This window comes from Phoxinus phoxinus (genome assembly GCF_949152265.1).
Source record: "Phoxinus phoxinus genome assembly, chromosome: 10".
Taxonomy (NCBI): domain Eukaryota; kingdom Metazoa; phylum Chordata; class Actinopteri; order Cypriniformes; family Leuciscidae; genus Phoxinus; species Phoxinus phoxinus.
Window position 1 is genome coordinate 30,322,656 of NC_136885.1, and position 22,385 is coordinate 30,345,040.

At 36.8% G+C, this 22,385-nt stretch overlaps 1 protein-coding gene across 6 annotated transcripts in view; it reads right to left on the reverse strand.

Annotated features, from left to right (window-relative positions):
• oxr1a (oxidation resistance 1a) overlaps nt 1-22,385 on the reverse strand; it is a 144,964-nt gene that overhangs the window by 65,137 nt on the left and 57,442 nt on the right. For 4 of the 6 annotated variants that reach the window (XM_079626937.1, XM_079626936.1, XM_079626933.1 and 1 more), the window contains one exon: nt 19,785-19,978. In XM_079626937.1, coding sequence (XP_079483063.1) covers nt 19,785-19,978 — 194 coding nt within the window. Of the gene's footprint in view, nt 1-332; nt 694-19,784; nt 19,979-22,385 lie in introns of those variants that run through there. The other 2 variants (XM_079626935.1, XM_079626934.1) reach the window with 2 other exon arrangements.

Here is a 22,385-nt window from a genome sequence, read left to right on the forward strand (position 1 = left end):
TGGTTTTATATGACAACATAAGCCCTGAATATGTCAAGAGTCTGAGCAAACAACACCTGAACAACAATGCAGCAATAAACTTTAAATTACAATAGCAAACGCATCTACGTGTATTGAAGGTCGGGACTTACACTCTTAACTCTTCCTTGCAAAAGTTCAATAGTCAAATCCAATGCAAAATACACAGGAGGAGGGCAGCTGACATGTACAAACTCCCTTAATAAATAACTCGCTGTACTGCAGCCATGTTGCGCGCTGTCAATGTTTACATGCGCACACCAACTGCGTTTCAACAAGTTTGAAAACTTTTGAGAAGAACACAAAACTAATACCTGCAGAGTTTGTTTCAGGCGCGTTCTCCATTGGCGTTTCGACATCAGAATAGTCTTTAAACTGAACTTCTCTCAGAGCTTCGGTAACAGGCCAGATTTTACCAGCGATCGCGTCTCTGAACGACTGAATATAATCCATATTTAGATATTCCCCAAAGCATTTAAACCATTTTAAAAGTAATAAAAAAACAACGTAATAACGCCGAGCTATCTGCCCAGACCTGACAGTGGAAACACGAGTGCAGAATCAGGAACTGAAACTGACAGCAGCTGCCAGGCTGTGCCTGCTCAACTTTTCGCCGTTATTAGCGCGAGCAACGTGACGCGACGCGACGCGACCAGAACGCATCTTCTACACTGCGAGTGATGGAATGCTGACGTAAACAAAGACTTTGATTGGTCGGCTGGCTGCGACGTCAGGGTTTTAAGCGCGATAGACGCGTCGCGTCGGTAGCAGTAAACACATGAGGGGGAAAAAAATGAACGAAACATTTATTTGAAAAAATAGCGCACAGTTTCAAGGTAATACTAAATTCTTGTCCTACTCAAAAAAAAAAAAAAAAAACCCGTTGTTTTTTGCATGGGTTTGTCCATATTTTACCTTACCCAAACGTGGGATGAAATAACCCAGTATTTTTTAGTGTTTTGTTTATTGGCTAGTTTTACAAGGATTTTTGGTGTTCGTTAATTGGTCCTAAACAACAAACACAACAATATAAACTACAAAAACACATAGTAGCCTATAGCCTACCCAATTGTGCATGATTGACCTGGTAATATTTTAATACACACTAATATTGTCTTTGAAGTTACTTGGAGTAGCCTACCATAAAAAATACCAAATAAACTGTAAAATAAATCTTATCTGAATATATAATTGATCATTTTTGTGAGGTTTACATTTTTTTTTTTTTTAATTAATTTAAATGCTGTTTTGAAGCAGTAAATTGTGAAAAATGTTGTGGCTTAGCCCTACTTAAAACAATTTCTTCCCAGTCCCAGATGATCATGGCATGCTGTATGATTTTACCATGCCTCAGGCTAACTTTTGACCTGTGTCTGGTTACATAGCATGACACACTGCTATCACATGATCGCCAATCTCAGCATGCCAAAATAACAGTGAACCTTGAATTCAGAGGGGGTAAATTAGGCAAACATGCTGTAATTATGCAGAGAGTCACAATTATATTTTAACTTGATGAAAACAGCGTGCAGGGAAACGGATTATCTCCACCTCCCCAACAACATCTACAGCACATCTGATGATATGAGAGCCACTGCTAATTGCAAAGATTGTTCAGTGTCTTTTTAATTCATCAAGTTAATTACATCCCAAAGGGTGACAAATGAAATGTGCCTCTCAGGCCAAATTTACACAGATCCCAAAATCCCCAAAAAGGACATGAGTGAAACTCCATCTGCTGGTCAGCCATAATGTTGCACACGGCTAGATTTGTGCCACGTTTAGCCCAGCTGAGTTAGCAACAAAGATGACATGCATAAAAACCACTGCTGATAAAAGTCATCATCTGAGTAACACTGAAGTCAGAAAGTTCTGACAGCAAGCCAAAACAACTGATTAGAGGAAAACAGCATCTGACGGATGAAACTTCCTCATCCTGATGACCTGATATTTTATCATTAGGCTACTCTAATTGGTCAGTTTAAGGCAGGATCTGTGGAGTAATTCACCCTATCAGTGTTATTTTAGTAGTATGTGCTAATATTTTGAACTAGCTTTTATTTTTTATTTTTTTTGTGTTAATTTGTGTTTTTAGTATATGTGCACGTGTCATTTTTATGTTTATTTATTTTAATTTTATTTTTAGTCATTTTAGTACTTCAACTTTTCATAAAAAAATAAATGAAGTTTTTCATGTAATATTTAGAATTTATTTCAGCTTTATTTCAAATTACTGAAAACACTTTAACAGTTTTAGTGAACAAAAACACTGCCGAAATGAAAATTCTCTATTTACTCAACCTCATGTCATTCTAAGCAGTTACTTTTTCTCCTGTGGAAAACATGAGTTTGAGTATATGAGTATGAATCTAAATTTATTTCTGTTTCTCACACAAAGCTGTTGTATGGCTTCAGAACACTTGGAACACAGTGCTCAATGTATTGGCTAATCTTACAGTTTGTTTTGGTCTTTTTTCTTTTTGGAGAAAAATAAAAATCTCCCAAAAAATTATATTTATATTCCACTGAAAATAGGATGTTTCATTTGTTGAACTATCCCTTTAAGGGCTCACAGAAGCTAAAAAAAGAGCCCTTGTTATGCTATAATTGCATGGCCGTTCAAAAACCAGCATGTCATTAAATTATTTCTTAAATAATAAGAGGTTCTGCTGGACTCAACACAGATACAGAAACATCCTATATTGATTCGATGTTCTCCACAAGCTCTGCTGTAATTAAAGAACGGTTTAATTTGATCGGCCTTATGAAAGATCTATCGTTCTCATTTCACAGACGAGAAATAAAATAAGCCCTATTAGTTGAGGGAGATTAAAGCAGGGCTTCCCTCCCATCCAATATTCCTCTCTACTCTCATTGCACACAGTGTTCATTGGACGCCGTCTTCTATTTCAATTTCCAGAATGGAAGAGAGTCTGGGGAAATAATAAGGAGCACACTGAATTAGTTCAGTTGTTCTCCATTAGATATTTATAGGGATTCATCAAACGTTCCAAACGAGAATAAAGGCAGGATTTTTCCTTATGCATGGATCCATGGTTAGGCTCAGGCTGCTGGTGGTGGTGTTATGGGAAATATTTTCTTGGCACACTTTAGGCACCTTAGTACCGATTGAGCATTGTTTAAACACCACAGCCTACCTGAGCTTCTGATCATGGCTACTTCCAGCAGAATAAAGCACCATGTCACGATGCTTAAAGGAACACGCCACTTTTTTTTGGAAATAGGCTCATTTTCCAACTTCGATCTCCGGGTCTGGCGGTAGCACTTTTAGCATAGCTTAGCATAGATCATTGAATCTGATTAGACCGTTAGCATCTCTCTCAAAAAAATGACCAAACAGTTTCGATATTTTTCCCATTTAAAACGACTCTTCTGTAGTTACATCGTGTACTAAGACCGACGGAAAATGAAAAGTTGAGATTTTCTAGGCCAATAGCAACTATACTCTCATTCCTGCGTAATAATCAAGGAACTGCTGCCGTACCAGCAGGTGCACTGATATTACGCAGCGCCTGAAAATAGTCCCCAGCTATAACTTCCAACGTGACCGGCACTAAGTTTGTAATATCATTGCGCTGCTGATACGGCTGCGAGTTCCTTGATTATTACGCAGGAATGAGAGTATAGTTCAGTCATATTGGCCGAGAAAATTACAACTTTTCATTTTCTGTCGGTCTTAGTACACAATGTAACTACAGAAGAGTCTTAAATAGGAAGTTTAAATAGGAAAAATATTGAAACTGTTTGGTAATTTTTTTAGAGAGATGATAACGGTCTAATCAGATTCAATGATCTATGCTAAAAGTGCTACCGCCAGACCTGGAGATCGGCTGAATGGATTCGAAAACGGTAAAACTCAACTGTTTAACTCTAGGAGAGTTGGAAAATGAGCCTATTTCCAAAAAAAAGTGGAGTGTTCCTTTAAATAATCTCAAACTTATTTCTTGAACATGACAATGAGTTTGTTATCCTCAAATGGCATCTAAAGCCCGATCTCAATCCAATAGAGCACCTTTGGGATGTGGTGGAACGGGTGATTCGCATCATGAGCAGCCGACAAATCTGCAGCAACTGTGTGATGCTATCATGACAATACGGACCAGAATCTCTGAGAAATGTTTCCAGCACCTCGTTGAATTTATGCCACAAAGAATTAAGGCATTTCTGAAGGCAAAAGAGGGTCCAACCCGTTAGGTACTAGCAAGGTGTACTTAAAGTGGCCGGTGAGTGTGTATACAGTACAAACACACAAGCGCGTACACATCACTGTAACCAATAACATTTTATATAGTCAACAAGGGTCTAAAAATGAACACACATCCAGCACCAAATGCAAGAAAAATTGCCTTTGATGAGTAAATTAAATGGAGATGCTTGCCATATTCTGCCAGTAAATTAATTAGGAACTGTAACATAATAAGTCTTAAATTATTGTAAGAACAGTCTGATCCTCACTGATGTAAGAGACGTGCAAAGACATGCAAACATTTAAGACTCAAACTGTTTTGTCAGGGAGCCGTCTATGGTACATTTAACATCCTCATTTAAGCCTATGGGAGCAGGAACCCACCAACAGCAATTTGTTCTGGGCCCTGTGAATTGAAACCACTTTTGCAGCCACATGTGGAATATTTTCCACATAAACCCATCAAAATAAAAATATGAAGCACAAAACAAAGTTGTTCATACCAAATTTCTATCTCGTAACATAATTAGGATTTCCTGTGAGATCAGGTTGGAAGAAATGATATAGATGAAAAGTACCTGATTTTTTTTTTTTTTTTTTGCATGTACTAAACCACTACCAGAACTGCCATCTCTACATTGAATGTGTCCAGACACCACACACACACACACACAGACACACAGCACATCAACACAAGGATGAACATCTGCACATTACCCTTAGCCTCACAGTTTACAGGCCCAATTAGACAGACACAAATGGAGCAAAAACTCAGTCCGGCTGGGCAGATGCAGTTAATAGAGAAGGCAGTGAAGCTCTGCTGCTGTAATGAATGAGCACTAAATACAATCAGATTACGGCAGACAGGCTGTCTCCCGTACAACAGCTGTATTTGTGATAAAGGATAAAAGGGAAATATTATTTATGACACAAAATGTGGAGCAGAGGAAGGAATTGTATAGAGATTGTGAATGTGGAGATGAAATACAGCATAATGGATGTATGACATTCAATACCTGAAACATTTCTCATTTCGTTCCATTTTCCTTGTGTGGGAATTTTTGGGATGGTAATTTGCTTTCTCCTATCCCAGTGGAGCCTTGGGGAATATGAGAGCACTATAATAGATTATAATCATTATAATAGGTCGCAGTTTTAAACTCTAAAGTTTTACACACAAAAAAAGTTAGTAGCCGAGCTACTGTACTTCAGAAATGCATGAAGCTTTTTAAATTTGATAAGATATCAAACAAACAAGTGGGAATTCACACACACGGTTGCAGTTTTAAACTTTTTTGACATTGTACAAAGTTGTTCATATGATTACATAAATTAACACACGCACGCACGCACACACACACGCACTTATATAGAATTTAAAGAAATTGGTGAACATAAAGTAAAAGTAAATGAAAATTATTAAATGTCGAACTATATTGTGTTCATTTTGTAGAAAAAGTGTGGAAAACATGTATTGACTATTTTTAATAAGATTTAATTGCATTTTACTTTCAATAATATCCGTTTGGCTGAAAATTGTTTCCACTGAGCGGATAAAAAAAAAACTGTTTATTTAACCACAAATGCATACATATTGAAATACATATTGAATATTACTATAAATCTGAAAAATAGGCTTTTTTTTTTTTTTTGCAATAATAACATGGCCTACAGTTTGTTGCTGCCAATGGAGCAGAAATCCCACACTTCCCCTGAGGCACATCATGCAGGTGGAAGGCTTTCATGAACGCCTCAAAGACAAAACTACTGCTTTCCCTCTCTCGGATGACAGCACCTTCTAACAGATGATTATGCTGTCCAAACGGCGCAGAAACAAATGAATATTCACAAGACAAATGCACATGACTCAGTCTGGCCTTGAATGGCGTCTTCGTAGAATATCAAGAGAATGAATCATTCCACTAAAGACACAAATGCATAATGGTCCCTCAACTGAGGCATTCAAGTTTTGAGTGCAGTCATGAGAGGCATCAGTCAGATCCTTCACATCAGCAGACAGAAGTGTTTTTATGAGGCTATTTTAACTTTTCTGCTCAATTGACCTCAGCAGTTGCTTAGCCATTACAGTGAGAATCAGGGACTGCAATTACACACTGCATTCATCAAACACAAGTGACTGCATAGACACACACGGCAACCAATCAACTGCTAAACTCGTCACAGCAACCAATCATCTGGTAAAATGTCATTACAACAACCAATCGCTGGATTTTTAGTCTTTACTGAGACATTTGATCAATTTTATGCATCCTTGTCAAATAAAAGTATTAATTTCTTTCTAAAAACACATATCACTCAACCTTTTTTGAACGACTTTAGGCACGTTGCAACTGAAATAGAAACAGACAAAAACTATCATTATTTTTGCAGTTGATATGTGTTTTTAGAAAGAAATGAACACTTTTATTTGACAAGGATGCATACAATTGATCAAATGTCTCAGTAAAGATTAATAATCAAAAAAAAAAATCTATTTCAAATAAATGCTGTTCTTTTGAACTTTCTATTCATCTATTCTTATTCCTTAAAGAATAAGGCAAAAAAAATGTATTGCGGTTTCCAAAAAAGTTGACTGCAGTTCTGCAACACATGATTTAAATCACACTGTGAAAACAAAAGATGTATTAAAATCAGAGTCAGTCCACAGAAATCTCCCACATCACCACCTGTATCTCTGGTGACCCCACGTGGGGTCGTGACCCAAGAATGAGAACCTCATCATGTGAACGTATCATCCTACAAAATAAAGGCATCACTGGCAGTCACATGCATTGAGTCCTGTACACAAGGGGACAGAAGGCAGCTTTAACGGCAGGCATTTCCTGATGGCATTTGTGGAGGAAAAATCCCTGTACAAAGAAAGAAAATCGCATCAGGAAGACAAAGCTATTTTTAGCGGATAAGCCTCTCGTCATACTGAATTGTGTTCCATTTTGGCATCAGGATTTTTTTCTTCATCCCGCTCTGTTTTTTCTGTAGCTGATATGGTTATGTCATATCTGTCCTGGTTACAGAGCACAAAGGGTTTAGCTTCAAAATCCAAAGGAGGCATTAGAACTGTGGGACACCCGAACAAACAAGCAACCCCCTGGGAAAAGCATCGTGATTCTGAAAAGTGGGATTCCTGGCTCATCAACCTGGAAACAGAATACGCAGTTATCATGCTAATACATGAAATCTTGATTTGAAAATGGTCTCCCATCTTTTACTCGCTCTTCCTGAAGATATACAGGAGAGCCAAGACCTTTGCTTAACACACAACTGCACTGATCTGATCCACACCACAGCCTAAAGCCGGGCGTACACTACGCTTGCAGGCGATTTTTCTCTCTGGAAAATCATGTGGAAATCGTTGATGTTTGTATGGTCGAGGCTCGCATTGTGGGAGAGGGATTACGAGCCGAGCTGGGAACGTTAGGAGCACCTCCCGACCTCCGATCATTTTTAAACATGTACGGGTGGATGTACACTGTGCGAGTTCGGACACTCGGGAGGCTGTGAGCCATTGCACACGCTACGAGTCAGTTAACCTGATAATCGTGCCAAAGCAGCTTGTACACGGTACTGTACGGCAAGCCGGCGGCAATCGCATGAGCTTTCGTGCTAAACATGGACAGTGTTAATTCTATAGCTTCAGATAGAAAAAAGAAATAAAATAAAAAAAAAGACTAGTTTGCAAATGATTTGGGGAAAAGCAGATAACAGCACAGCCATTCCCTTCAACAAAACAACTAGAGAGCGTGTGTGAGTTTGTGCTTGTATGCACACGCTGTAGGGTTGTAGCCACATGGCTATAATAATATTCTGGAATACTGTATATGACGTAGTTGTGTATGATTTGGCAATAGGGGACAGCCTATATGCTGGTCAAAATTGGGCCGACTCCACAACATCTCGGGAGGTGTCCGTAAGGTACTCGGACTCGGCTCGTAATTCCGCTCACAATGCGAGCCGTGACCATACGAGCATCAGCGATTTCCATACGATTTTTTCCTGAGATAAAAAATTCTGGGAGTCGGCCTGCTTTTGACCAGTGTCCCCTATTGGCAAATCATACACAACCACATCACATAGCAACACCAGCAACATTGAAATCTCCAGTCTCGGTGTTTATCACGGAAGCTCAGATGATTGCCGCTGATACAGTCATGCTGTGTACTAGCTGCTTTAATGCGGTTCTCATGTTAACCGACTCGTAACGTGTGCAATGGCTCACGACCTCTCGAGTGTCCTAACAGCCCACTGCATGGGGTCTGCTTTAGTGTGCAGCTAGAGGACTACGGCCTCCACAGACAACATATGGTTTAACGTTTAGGAAACTTTGCTAAGTCTTCATTTTTGTTAAATGAAAATATATTTTGTTTAAACTTAACCTTAAATGGCAAAATGTAGCCTATACAAAATGTACTTCAGGGGGCAAGAAAAAAACATTTCCAATCATAAAACACATTTTGGATAAATGCAAAATATATCTATTTTTATTATTATTATACATACCATATAGCATATACAACATATACCATTTTGTGTATATTTTTGAAATATATTTTGGACAATAATGAAATTTCAATGAAAAGTAAAATGTATTGAAAATATTTTACAATCTATATTTGCAACATAGTTTTGCCAACTGTTTGTCTATTTTTAAATATTTTTAAAAATATAGGACAATACTGGAAACAAAAATATATAGGTAAATAAGTAACAAACTTATTGAAAGTATATTCATGTTAATATATTTTTTAAAATCTATATTTGGAATATTTTTGGCTATATTTTCAAGTATGTAAAAATATTTCTAAAATAATCTAATTTGAAAATGTGAGCCCAGTAGTGGAACAGAAAGAGAACCGTCGGAAATGCACTAGCATCTTTATCTGGCCAATTTATTAAAACAATAAAGCCTAAGCTTCACTCAGTTGTGTGGTCAAGTAATAACCCAGCAGGATGTTGTGGGAGAAACACAGAGATCAGGCTGATGTAAACAAAACACGTTCAATCTTATGCTAACCGCTGTGTCAATATCTTCTCCTGAACTCTGCAGGGGGAATTAATTGCTTTCCCTTTCAGAAGGACATGCTCATATTCTTCATCATTATGTTAAGCGCTGGTGCATGAATTATAATGGCCTAACGCCTGTCTCCTTTCATTCGTGCGCTGATTAAGAGAAAAGAAACGGACAAGTGCTTGTGATAAAGAGGATGGAGGTGGATGTTGCTGGTGAGAGACTCAGGGTGGCAGAGGGTAATCAAGACTATGAGGCTACAATCACAGAGATGTGCCAGTGTGATTGGCACCATCTGAGGATATCTCTCATTCCTGGGCCGGAAAGACACCAATGACCCTTCAGCTGATTTGGTCTACAAGTTTTTCCACTGCTTTAAAACACTCATATTATGAAAAATATTGTTCTCTTTTGAAATACAAGCAACATATTTAGAGATTACTTTAGCATAATGATGCATCATCCAATATTATAAAAAAAATATTGTTCTCTTTTGAAATACAAGCAACATATTTAAAGATTACTTTAGCATGATGATCAATTGAATAATCAATTGAAATGCATAGACAATTTTGCTAATTTAGTTCTTATAGCTACATTAGAAAAGCATGAAAGGGTGCCATTGTCTCCCAATGATAGATGATGTAAACTTATCCCTATTATCTGATATAATTTTATAGTAATCGAAACATTTATGTAAAGTCTATATAAATGACTGCATTTTTGACAGTTTAGTTTGGCATTTGCTTTAATGATTGAATTATGACAGACAAATCAAATAACAGAAGCGCAGTCAAGGAAACGCATCTGAATAATAATAATATAATTCAATGCATTACACATACGTAGGTCTATATATTTTCAACTGATGTAGCATAATTGCAAAAAACATGCAGAAAGAATGCAGGTTAAATTATTCCACTATGTTAGGATGAATAATGAAGATGTTTTAAATGTACATATAATCTATAGAATTATAAAATAACAAATTCGGTCACACTTTACCCAATTCTCACTATTACACTACGACTTTTGACTCAATAAACCTCAATAACCTTATTAATAGGCTAGTTAGGGTAGTTGTTAAGTTTAGGTATTAGGTAAGATTAAGGGATGTAGAATATGGTCATGCAGAATAAGGCATTAATATGTGCTTTAAGCACTAATAAACTGCCAATACCGTAATATGCATGCTAAGCAGCAACTAGTTAAAATTGAGAACCTAAAATTTGACCCTAAACTGAAGTGTTTGCATATATATATATATATATATATATATATATATATATATATATATATATATATATATATATATATATATATATATATATATATATATATATATATATAAAGCAATGTAAACAACCATCGGGCATGTAAACCCAATGGTCTAACTTTATCTAACCAGCCAAAATAACAAGCACAGAGTGTTAGATATTATTCAGTGTAACAGTGGAAAATGGTCATAAAACTTTCTTAGTGCCTTGAATAACATTATAAATGGACTCAAGCCACAAATGCACTCAACACTGAAACCAAACAGATAATTTACGATGTATTTGAGCAGAGTCTTGGTGGCGACAATGAGCGAATTTCAGGCTTTAAGCTTGATTTACATTTACTTTTGGCAATAATGATGAAACGATAAGGGAAACAATAATCTAGGAACTCAAGTTACAGTACACAAGTACAGAAATCTGTCTGACGTCACCCTGCACAGTAAACGGAAACTAAAACAAATATCAGCCTTTATGAGGACTGGAAGAACTTATTTTACACAGCGAGGGGTTCAATCGATAGGAAGGCAAAACCACAGGGAAAACTGCTTGCCCCTCATTTAAAATTCCCTTAATCAATAATAATCAAGAAAAATCCATCCCTGGTCAGCACAATGCACATGAGCCGAGTTTTGAGGAGCGACAGAGGGAGAACTCAGACTCTGATAGATAAATTGCTCAAATCGAGAGAGAGACAGAGGGGAGGGAGAGTAATTATACAGCACTGGTTATAAATCCAGCGGCACCAATCTTTCCGAGGGGAATGCAGCAGTAAATTCAGCCCTGGATGCAGAACCACCTCCAGGAAAGCAAACAGTTTTCATTTCACCCCACGGCCTAATCCATGAATCTCTGTGCCTTCGTCTGAGAGGTACTGTGACTGCCAATCTAGTTAGACATGGAGAGCATTGAGAGCAGGGCAGTAACTAACACAAAGTATGATGCTATTAACTTAGCTAGAGTTTTCAAAACAGAGCACTTTTTCCAATACCGACCCAGTTAAGCAAACTGAGGGAATAATCAAACATGCTATCCTAAAGTGTCCGCTCTATCTTTCAAACGAAGCACTGCACGTTTGATTCGTTTTAGTGATTCAGTTCATTCAGCCGATTTATTTGAGTGAACTAGCTCAATACAACTTTTCACCAAGTCCTTGTACAGCATGCACACTATCGCTCAAAAGTTTGGGGTCTAAAAATACAATAAATGTATTATTACAAATTAAAATAACTGTTTTCTATTTTAATATATTTTAAAATGTAATTTATTCCTGTGATGGCAAAGCTGAAATTCCAGTCTTCAGTGTCACATGATCCTTCAGAAATCATTCTAATGTGGTGATGTCCTGCTCAAGAAACATTTATTATTATTATCAATGAAGAAAACAGTTATGCTGCTCAATATTTTTGTGGAAAGTGATACGTTTTTTTCTCAGGATTATTTGATGAATACCAAAGTTCAAAAGAACAACATTTATTTAAAATATAAATCTTTTGCAACATTACAAATGTTTTTACGGTCACTTTTGATTAAACTAATTGTGTCACTGCTGAACTAAAGTATTAATAATTTCTAAAAGAATATGACATCTACAGGAATGATGACGTCCTCTAGATTTCATCTGACCATTAATGCGTGTCTGAGCTGTTAGGATGTTGATTTACCATCAGTTCCCCCCGTTGCTTTAATGCTTGACTTAACCTTTCAAAAGCTACTGTGATGTAGCTCATATCCTCCTCCACATGACATTAAAAGGACACCGCCATATAATTCTGCTCATTCTGTGTCAGTTATTGACCACATGTCAAGCATTTGTCGCCACTTTGTAACTCCGCTTTGTTAACTCACAGAACCTTTCGGAACTCAAGAAACATTTGGTCCCAGAAGGGTCAATCTGTGGAAGAGATGCTGGTAACACTGTGGCATGACAATAACATGCACAGAAAACCCTGACAAATAAAAACAGGTGATATTTCGTGACAATAATAAACAACACAGCAAATATGCTGTGAAGGGAAGCTTAAAGCAAACAATTAACCTTTAACCGAGATGCTGTGTTTTTCTTACGCTGTTTCTGGGAACACTGACTACTCAGACATATATTTCAATCTGTATTCATCAACAAAAAGAACACAGCACCTCTCTCATTCAATTCACACATTCACATTTATTTATATAGTGCTTTTCACAATATCGTTTCAAAGCAGCTTTACAGAAAATGTGTGTGTCTACATTACAATTTAGAGCTAACTGTTATCAGAGGTGACTGTCCAAGTAATGCATTTCAGAAATGTACATATATAGTACAAATCACGCAGTTAGCAAACAATGTATCAATGTACTGTAGAGCTCATTGAAGTAATAATCACAAGTTGTGAAAATAATGATTACAATATATTGAAAATTTAGCAATGGTGCATGTTGATTTAGAGTTTGATTCAGTATGATCTTGTCATACTTCTATTGTTTTTAAATTGAGTAAAGGATGCTGTTCTATTTTCTATTTGACCTATAATAACACTCACGGCTTATGGTTTCGGATTAGATTGTTGGTTGCTATATTTCACACTGCCTGTGCTGATCTAATTTAACATATGGCGCATCAGACATGTTTGCATGCTAATTTTCTGCAATAACTTCTTGCTTGGTATCTTATCTCCGGCCCTGTTAAGATGTGTTTTGGTTTGATTGATTGTAAAGTGTTCTTGTGCTTTGGAAAGGCGCTATATAAATAAAATGTATTTTTCATTAAAAAAAAAATGTAGTAGCAGCTATTGAAAATCATTGAAAAAACGACTTTTTTTGCTCAAGTATGGTATCTAGTTTTTGTTTCAATAGTAAAGTTATGAGACATAACTCATAAAACAAAGCTGAATATACGATTTTACCCACGGATTTATCATTTTACAAGCCAAAGTTGCCTCAAACCAAACTCTGAGGTTCAGATTTACTAAATAGTTGCACCACATTAGCATGCAGTATTTTGCGTGAAATCTTTTTCACAGAGCACTCGTAACCGATTTTATGCAGGTGCTAAATGCACTGGAATAGCACAGCGCCGTGAGCTTTGTCATTCTGGTAAAGTTTATTTAAAAGGGATGCTAAAAGCCACAATTTTGAGAGGAATATTTACATTATTACCTGATTTGCATAAAAGGGAAAAGAGCACAAAACAATGCAAGATCAGCTTGTTTTTGTTTCACAAATGGCCGATAAAAACCGGTGGACACTGACTACATTAAATAGTAAACAACCCCTAACATAAAACTATGAAATGTGACAAACAGCCTCACATAATCTGCAGGACTCGCCTCAGTAATCCACCATCATACCTGACCTTTTCAGCAAGTGGTCCTGGATCCTTCTTTTTAAATCGGATCTCCGCGTGGCCCAGAAGCCCAGGCTGTGGCCGTGAGCAGCATTAACTATGATAACTAGGTTCAAGGCAGGTCAATCAGTTAAAACACAAAAGGTCAGCGTGAACTAGGGCGGAGATAGTAATGACATCATGAAGGGCCACTGCACCACAGCTAAAGCTGACCTGAATGGAACGGGATTGATCCGAATGCAACACGGTTCACATATTTCAGCCGTTTAACAGTCACAGGCTTGTCGATAACGCGTGTTACCCACACTGAAGCCTCCGGGGGTGTCTGTCGATCCTGTCTGCTACAGACGTGCAGGGGCTGTTTTTCTCCTCAAAAGTGGCGTCTTCATTTGCTGTGGCTGTGTAAGCAGAAGGATGCACAGGCACTGCTGGAGATCAGGTACATGCGAGACCGCATCAATCTGAGCAAATAAACATTAGCACTTTACAAAGCAGAGTGCTAGAAACTGTCAAGTTCTCCTCTAGGCCTAACAGACCAGTCATAAACTCTAAATCGGTCTGCCATTGTGGCCTTCTCTATTTTATAGCACAGGAGAGTAAATGCCACCGACGTTTTCTCCTGGGTAATATATGCGGCTCCTTTTGCAGCCTGAGAGAAGCCTGCGGATTGAAGCCACGCTTGAGCTCAACACTTGCTCAATCTATTGAACTGCTGCTAATTGAATCGGAGTCAGCAGGTCGGGCGCTGATGGAGCGTGCAGGTGGAGGCTGAAGGCTGGTTACAGTAACCGTCTCTGCACCGCCATCATTCCACCGAACACACAAACCAATCTATTTCAGTGTGTAAATAATATAGCAGGACACTGCTGTGTGCAAACAAACATGATATACGAGTGTTTTTGTGATTTTCATGCTTTCATACATACAACCAGTGAAAGATGCCAGTCAGACATAGAAAGTGTGTGCTAAAATGAATTAAATATATGAATATAAATCTAAAATGTAAATATATTAGAAATGTATTTGAAAAATATGCATTAAATTGTATATGCATTAAAATAAAAAATATATAATTTATGAAACATTATGAAAATATTTGAATACTTAATATGTACTAGGGGAAAAATAAACAAGTTTGAGTAGTGTGTGGGATTTTTCTCTCTCTAGTTTATATTGTACTTTCATCCCATGCACTTGCGAATGCCGAATGGTCATATATTTTATAAAATATTAAACAAATTTTATGAAATACAAATATTTAAAAATGTCACACACACAATATATATTTACATTTGTACTATATAATTTTTTTATATATATATAAAAATACAATTGTATTTTCCAATAATAACAAAAGGGTAGTTTGGGTTAGGGTGTTTTATGCTTGCAACAAATGAAAAACAAAACAAAACGCACTTTTCAGTTATTAATATCAGCTAACATTACCTTTCTAAAAGTTCAGTTATTTTCACTGGAAAAAATACACTGGCATTGTTTCTGCTATTTTCAGATAGTTCTGGAATATGTGAACGCACATGACGACAGTCTGAGGTCTGTAAGGGCAGCAGACAGTGGGTAATTAGAAACCCAGCTCCAGTTCCCAACAGCCTGACCGTTCTTCATCAGGATGACATTTGTTTGTTAGCTTGCTTCACCCTCATCTGTTGCTTCCCTGTAAACCAGATCTTCATCTCGTACAGAATCTCTCCTGACCCCACAGGTCAGCACCTTCAGAATACATTACAGCAGAACAGGACAAACATTCTACCTTTCCACAAGCATTAGTGCTGCTATCAGTCTTGAGCCGTCTGACAGTTCACCCTATCACACAGACAGCAAATCATACTCAGCCTCCTAATGAGAACGGAAACACAGAGGCATTAAGCATGACGCCGCGTTAGATCGCATGTGGAGGAAGACGCTTACATTTAACGGCTGGAGGATGACATGAAACATCGACTGAAGGGAACTTAGAAAAACTCAAAGGAGAGGCTTTATCAAGCATGTGTCTTAAAATCAATCACTCTTCATCCTTCTTAAATGGCATATAATATACTGAAGAAATTCTTGTTTAAATACACTACCGTTCAAAAGTTTGGGGTGGGTACGATTATGAAATGTTTTAAGTGTCTTATGCTCATCAAGCCTGCACTTATTTTATCACAAATGCAGCATTTTTTTTAAATATTGTGAAATATTACAATTGAAAATAATGGTTTTCTATTTGAATATATTTTAAAATGTCAATTATTTGTGTGATGGCAAAGCTGAATTTTCTGATTTGCCGCTCAAAAACATTTCTTATTATTATCAATGTTGAAAACAGTTGTGCTCCTTTATATTTTTGTGGAAACAAATGGATTCCTTGATGAATAGATAGAACAGCATTTGTATGAAATATAAATCTTATGTAACATTATAAATCTTTACTGTCACTTCTGATCAATTTGAATGCATCCTTGCTGAATAAAAATATAAATTTCCTTAAAAACAACAACAACAACTTTTGAACAGTATATGTAACCACTTTAAATGTACAGTTAACCAACTGCTGGTTATCTTTATGCTTTAGGCACTTTTTTTTTTTTTTTTTTTTTTTTGCTTTTGGTGAATCACCAAGCCATGTAGCTTTTTGCAACCACGTATTTCCTGCTTGATCTCCACTAAACTTTACATGTATATACCACCATAACCAGCACCAAAGGCTGAGGCTAGATAATGTCATCCTAAGGAACTACAGGATAAAGATCAGATAAAGGAGGCTTATATAAGAGACTATCCTGTATCTTGTTAACAGAATTAGGTGAGTTAGGTATTAAGGCTAGAACAGGACCCTATGGGACCGTTGTGGAACAGACTCCTTCTCTGCTGATTACCTGAAGCGCTTTTCCCACATCACCCCAAGATCTGCACTTATTTCATTATTGCAGGCTTATGTCCACATGGACGAATTTATACCCCGCTCACCCTGACCCATTTGCAGCTAACCAAAAGCACTTATTGCGGCATGTATGCTTTCCTGCTATAAAACCACTCTCATTTAAGGAGACCGAATGGTCTGTCAGGGTCATTTTCATTTAAAAGCATTAAAACACTCTAAACCATCGCTCACGTCGAGCTGGAAATGACAGTATAATTTGGCGGGATACATGAGGGCAGGTTATTAAAATGTAGCGGGATATGTGGTGTGGATTTAATGGCGGTTCTGACACAGGATGAAAAGATGCCCAGCGTGCGGCCATCAATAACACTTCTCTCTCCTGCGGTCGTCTCCACCAATTAGAGGCACTATGAGGAGGCAAACTGTGCCGTGATTTGCAGTGATTGCCAGAGGGCACGGCCTCTAAAAGACAGGAGAAAGTCAAACAATAAGAACAGAAACATCACCAATTACCATAAAAAGAGTGGGAATGATAGTAAAATATCGTTCATTATAATGACACGACTCATGAATACTTGATTCTGATAATAATGACTGTTAAAGTCACACTGTAGTCAATAATTGTATCCGTTTAAACTCATCTTTGATCGCCCAAATGACATTTAAATGTTTTTTCTTTGGATAAAAACAATTATTTAAATGCATGCCTTAAAAAAGCTTGAATGCAACTCTACACTCTTGCCTCATTTAGTATACGCGGTTCTATGAATATGCAAATTAGCCCCGCCTCCGATCACTCACAACAGCTCAGAGATTCACTCGTTGACGTGATTGGTTAAAATGTAGTTTGTGACGTCAGAAACACCAGAGAGATTTCAAACCGCGTTTTTGAGACCGTCTTAGGTTCACTGCGGTTTTAAGGAGAAAATACTCAGCAATGATGTTGACATATGAATTTGCTCATGGTTTGTCTTAACGCATATCAAAAACACCACATAGACTTGTAAACAACATTAAAAGCTTGATTTTCACCACAGGGGGACTTTAAACTATAACTGGATGCTGTTCCAGGCGACACATTTTCTACATGTGCCAGTTCAGTGTCTCTCGTATGGCTCCAAAGTCTCTTTCTTCTCACTTAATGAAATCAAATTTCAACTCAGATCAATATTCCATGCTCATTTATTTAAGCAGCAGGGCATAGTCAGCCGATCATTATACCAAAATAAACCCTTTCAGGTTAATACAAGCCTCGTCCGCTTTACTTCTGCAATGGCATCAGTGGGATTTCTCTTGGTTTATCATCTTTTTATAAATTTTTATATCATCATATTAAAATTACACGTCTAATTGCTTAGAAAAATAATTTTGTTGCTTGAAATTAATCTGAAATAAAATAAAATATAAATATTAGATGAAAAATGTAAACTTAAAAAAACTCAAATGATAATTAGAAATGTTGCATTGAAACTGAAATAAATTAAGTTTAAGCTGAAGAACTAAAAAAAGACAAACTAAAATAAAAAATATTTTGAAATATAAACAACTAGTGAAAATGACAAAAACAAAAAGACTAAATTACTAAACCTTGACATAAAATTAAAATGAAAACTGAAAATATTAAAATATAGGCCTACTATATAAATAATACTGAAATAACAGGTTATTGTGGGGCAAGTTAGCTATAAGTTAGCTAAGTTTTTACCACAGGAGTTTGCTCAAATCCCTACCATTAAATATAGCAATACTAATAAAGATAATTGTAGCTATAGCACAACTTATGGTTAGGTTTATTGTACATATTTTATTATCCGTTTTATACATTTGGCAAAGCAGCTTTAAAGAGCGTGCAAATAAAGTGAACACAAACCCGTGTTCTGTGAGGCACTGAAGGACCTTCTTGATTTGGGGAAATGTCTCTTTCGATCGTCTCTTAAACTGCGCCGTCAAATCACCAGCACAATCAAACAGGCCGAGATGAAAGGAAAGCAGTCTCCTGTTCTCTCTAAAGCCTCTGACCTCTCTCCACAATCCCTTCAAAACCACTAGCATCTTGGACTTATGAGATGAGATGGATAAGAGAAAGCAGATAGAGAAGGTGGAGAACGTAAAGAGAAAGGAAAAGATGTGAGATATATGAGAAAAAGATGAGAAAGAAGAGTGCAGAAAAATAAGAGACAGAAATGAGAGCACAGAGAGAGAGAGAGAGAGAGAGAGTGGAGAAAGAGAGGAGAAAGAGATTAGATGGATGAGAGCAAAAAGAGATGGAGATGAGAGGCATGAAAAAAGACGTGAGATATAGGAGAAAGAGGAGAGATAAGGAAGAGAGAAAAAAATAGTAGACAGGGGAGAAAGAGAAGAGACAGATGAGAGCAATGAGAGAGAGGGGGAGAATAAGAAAAGAAAGAGATTAGATTGATGAGAGCAAAAAGAGATGAGACGAGAAAATATGGACTTATGGAGCCATAAAAAAGAGGTGAGATCTAGAAGAAAGAGATGAGATGGGGAGAAAGATGAAAAAAGGAAACGGGAGAAAGAGAAGAGACAGAAATGAGAGCAAGGAGAGAGAGAGAGTGGAGAAGAGAGGAGAAAGATGCGATGGATGAGAGCAAAAACAGATGGAGATGAAAAACTAGAGACCTATGAAAAAGCGGCGAGATCTGGAGAATAGATTAGATAGATAGATTAGAAAGCAAAAAAAGAGAGAATGACGGAGAGATAAAATAGATAGAACTGAGATATACATGAGATCAAGGAGAAAAAGATGAGAAGGAGAGAAAAAATAGATGAGAAAGAGGATAGAGAGAGGAGAAGGAGAGGAGAGAGAAATGAGAGTTGACAGAGTAATAGGAGAAAAATAGGAGAAAGTGAGAAGAGCCGAGAACTAGAGGCAGAGAAGAGGTTAGAAGAGTAACTTTCACTGGTCTTAAGTGAACATCTTCATGCACACAAACATTTACACAGAGATACAGCGCAAAATGAAACTCATGTGATGGAGTAGCACACACACACACACACTTGTGAATACTGAAGAGATGCTCCTTTACCTATGGTGTATCCTCTTTTCAGGTCACTGCACCGCGGACCACGGAACTGGGAATTGGTGGTGTTGTTTTCTTGCACCTCGGATGGGGTTGTCTTGGCAACAGGTGGTGAAGATCTGGTTAAGGACAGACTTGGGATGAGCCGTGCTGTAAAACTTTGAGAGCCGATATCCACCGACTGGGACTTCTTCTTCAGTCTGAGAGGAAACAGAGACATGAAGAAGTGACACTTCAAACCACATCGAGCAAGTATTTGAACACTTGGGTCCAATTCACACAGACCAACGGCGACAGTCACCAGATTACAGCACTTCTCACTTCTCAGACATTCTAATTCTGAATCGCTGTTAAATCGCCGAAAACAAGCTGATCCGACAAACCCGACGGAGTGTGTGTGGCCGTCTGTCGGTGCGGTGTGAAGTGGCCTTTATGGACCGTTGGAGAACGTGTGCGACTGCAAATGTTTTTGTGCTGCTAAAGGCCTGTCATGATTGATTCCAACTAAAAACAAATGGTCTATTATTGTAGAATCATGCATCCGTAAAAAAGCCAACATATGGAGGCAATGGATGACACTGACTCTCCTAATGGGTTATTAGACTGTAAATGTCTGTTCTTCAGTAACTCGGCTCCTAATTCACGTTATGATTCTAACATATCGCGAAGCTTAAAAAGAGAAGTGCAGTAAATTTGCCTTCAGGTCCTCAAATTTAACATATTACAAATGCTGCATTATTGAAATGAGGCATTTTGGATTCAAACACTACTGAACAAAAAGAGTTTGATTCCTTAGCTCAGGGCAAATGTTTAATCTTTAAATTGATATGCTTTAAAACAGGTACTGAACATAAAGAAGGTCAATGGTCAGTTTATTTTTTGATCTCAGTCAATCAACTTCACCTTTTATCCCAACCTATAACTTGGACAAATGAAAAAGCAAAACAATATTCCCAGGAATCATGCCCATCATCTTCTGGTCAATCCTGAAATGCTGCCAGCATGAAGACCCAGAGGGCCTGACCTGATAAACACATTCACATTTATGCATTACTTTTTTCTGCTTTTATTATGTTTCTGTGGGATAGATTACACATGGTAAATGAGAATATGCTTACAGTTATCAATAAAAATGTAGTAATCAAATTTGCAAAAAAAGAAAGAAAAAAAGCAGGGTTCTGAAAGTTTAGATGTTTATTAAAAGTTTGGCAGGTGACGTAAGGGGGGCACTAAAGCTTTAAAATTGTGCCACCTACTGGTAATAAATTGTAATAATAATAATAATAATAACAATAAAATCAAAATCATGACCAATCTAAAACCTCTAAACTGCTTAGCTAAAAAAAAATATATATATATATTATATATATATATATATATATATAATAATAATATAAATATATATATATATATATATATATATATATATATATATATAAAATATAATATAATATAATATAATATAATATAATATAATATAAAAACAAAACAAGAATGTGTTTAAAACAACTGCATTTATTTATTTATTTTAGTCCATTTTTATTTACAGAGCCCATTAAAGTTATTAGGGGGGAAAAAGGGTGAAGAATGGGATCAAGACCAAATTTCATCTAAATTTAGATTTAAAGCGTGTTTCCTGCAGAAGCACCAAAGCTCAATGTGATAATTTCATAAGCATTTGCAGTAGCTGCTTGCACGAGAATGCGTGAGAAAACAGTTTTGCAGAACATTATGAGCGAGATATTGATCCCATGTGCCACAAATGATTATCATGGATAAGTATCATGCATTCAAAACGGTTTAATAATCAGTTAAAAACCTAGACAACATGAAATGATCATCTCTCTCAACAGAGATGTGTGTGGGCATGTCATAGACACCTGTCTAAATAAACCGCTCACAGCAGCCGACAGCACCTCTGACTGCATGTTGATGGCAGACTCCAGGTGCCATTCCCTCCTTCTCTCTCAAACCAACTCACCATTGCATAATACGTGCAATCAGCCAGAAGACAAACACCGGCCGGCAAGATTACACGGTTAAGGAAGCCCAACATAAACAAGAACTAGTTGGTTAGACAACAGAGCAGCAAGTCAACCAGAAAACTGAAGCAGTTGGCAAGACTTTAACCAAGGGTCTCTCTTAACCAGCTCAAAGACATTTAGAATACACATCCAACATAACCGTCAAACGCAAGCTGAATGTATAGCGATTAACTTAACATTTAAAAGTGAGAAGGATGTTGACAATAAATATAATTTCGTACCAAAAAGCATTGATAAAAAGTTCAATAAAAAAAAAAAAACCCTTATCCAAATACTAAGTGTTATTTATTTGTATTGCATTGTTAGCCTAGCAACCAAAAGTCAACATTTATACTATTTATATATTTACATACAGGGAGAATGATAATAAATTACATAAAAATATATAATTCACCTCATTAACAACCCATTATACAATAAAGCAACAAAATCCTTCTCTGTATATGTATATGTATGTGTGTGTATATATATTATATATATATATATATATATATATATATATATATATATATATATATATATACACACACACACATACACATACACCTCTTGATGTTGTGAT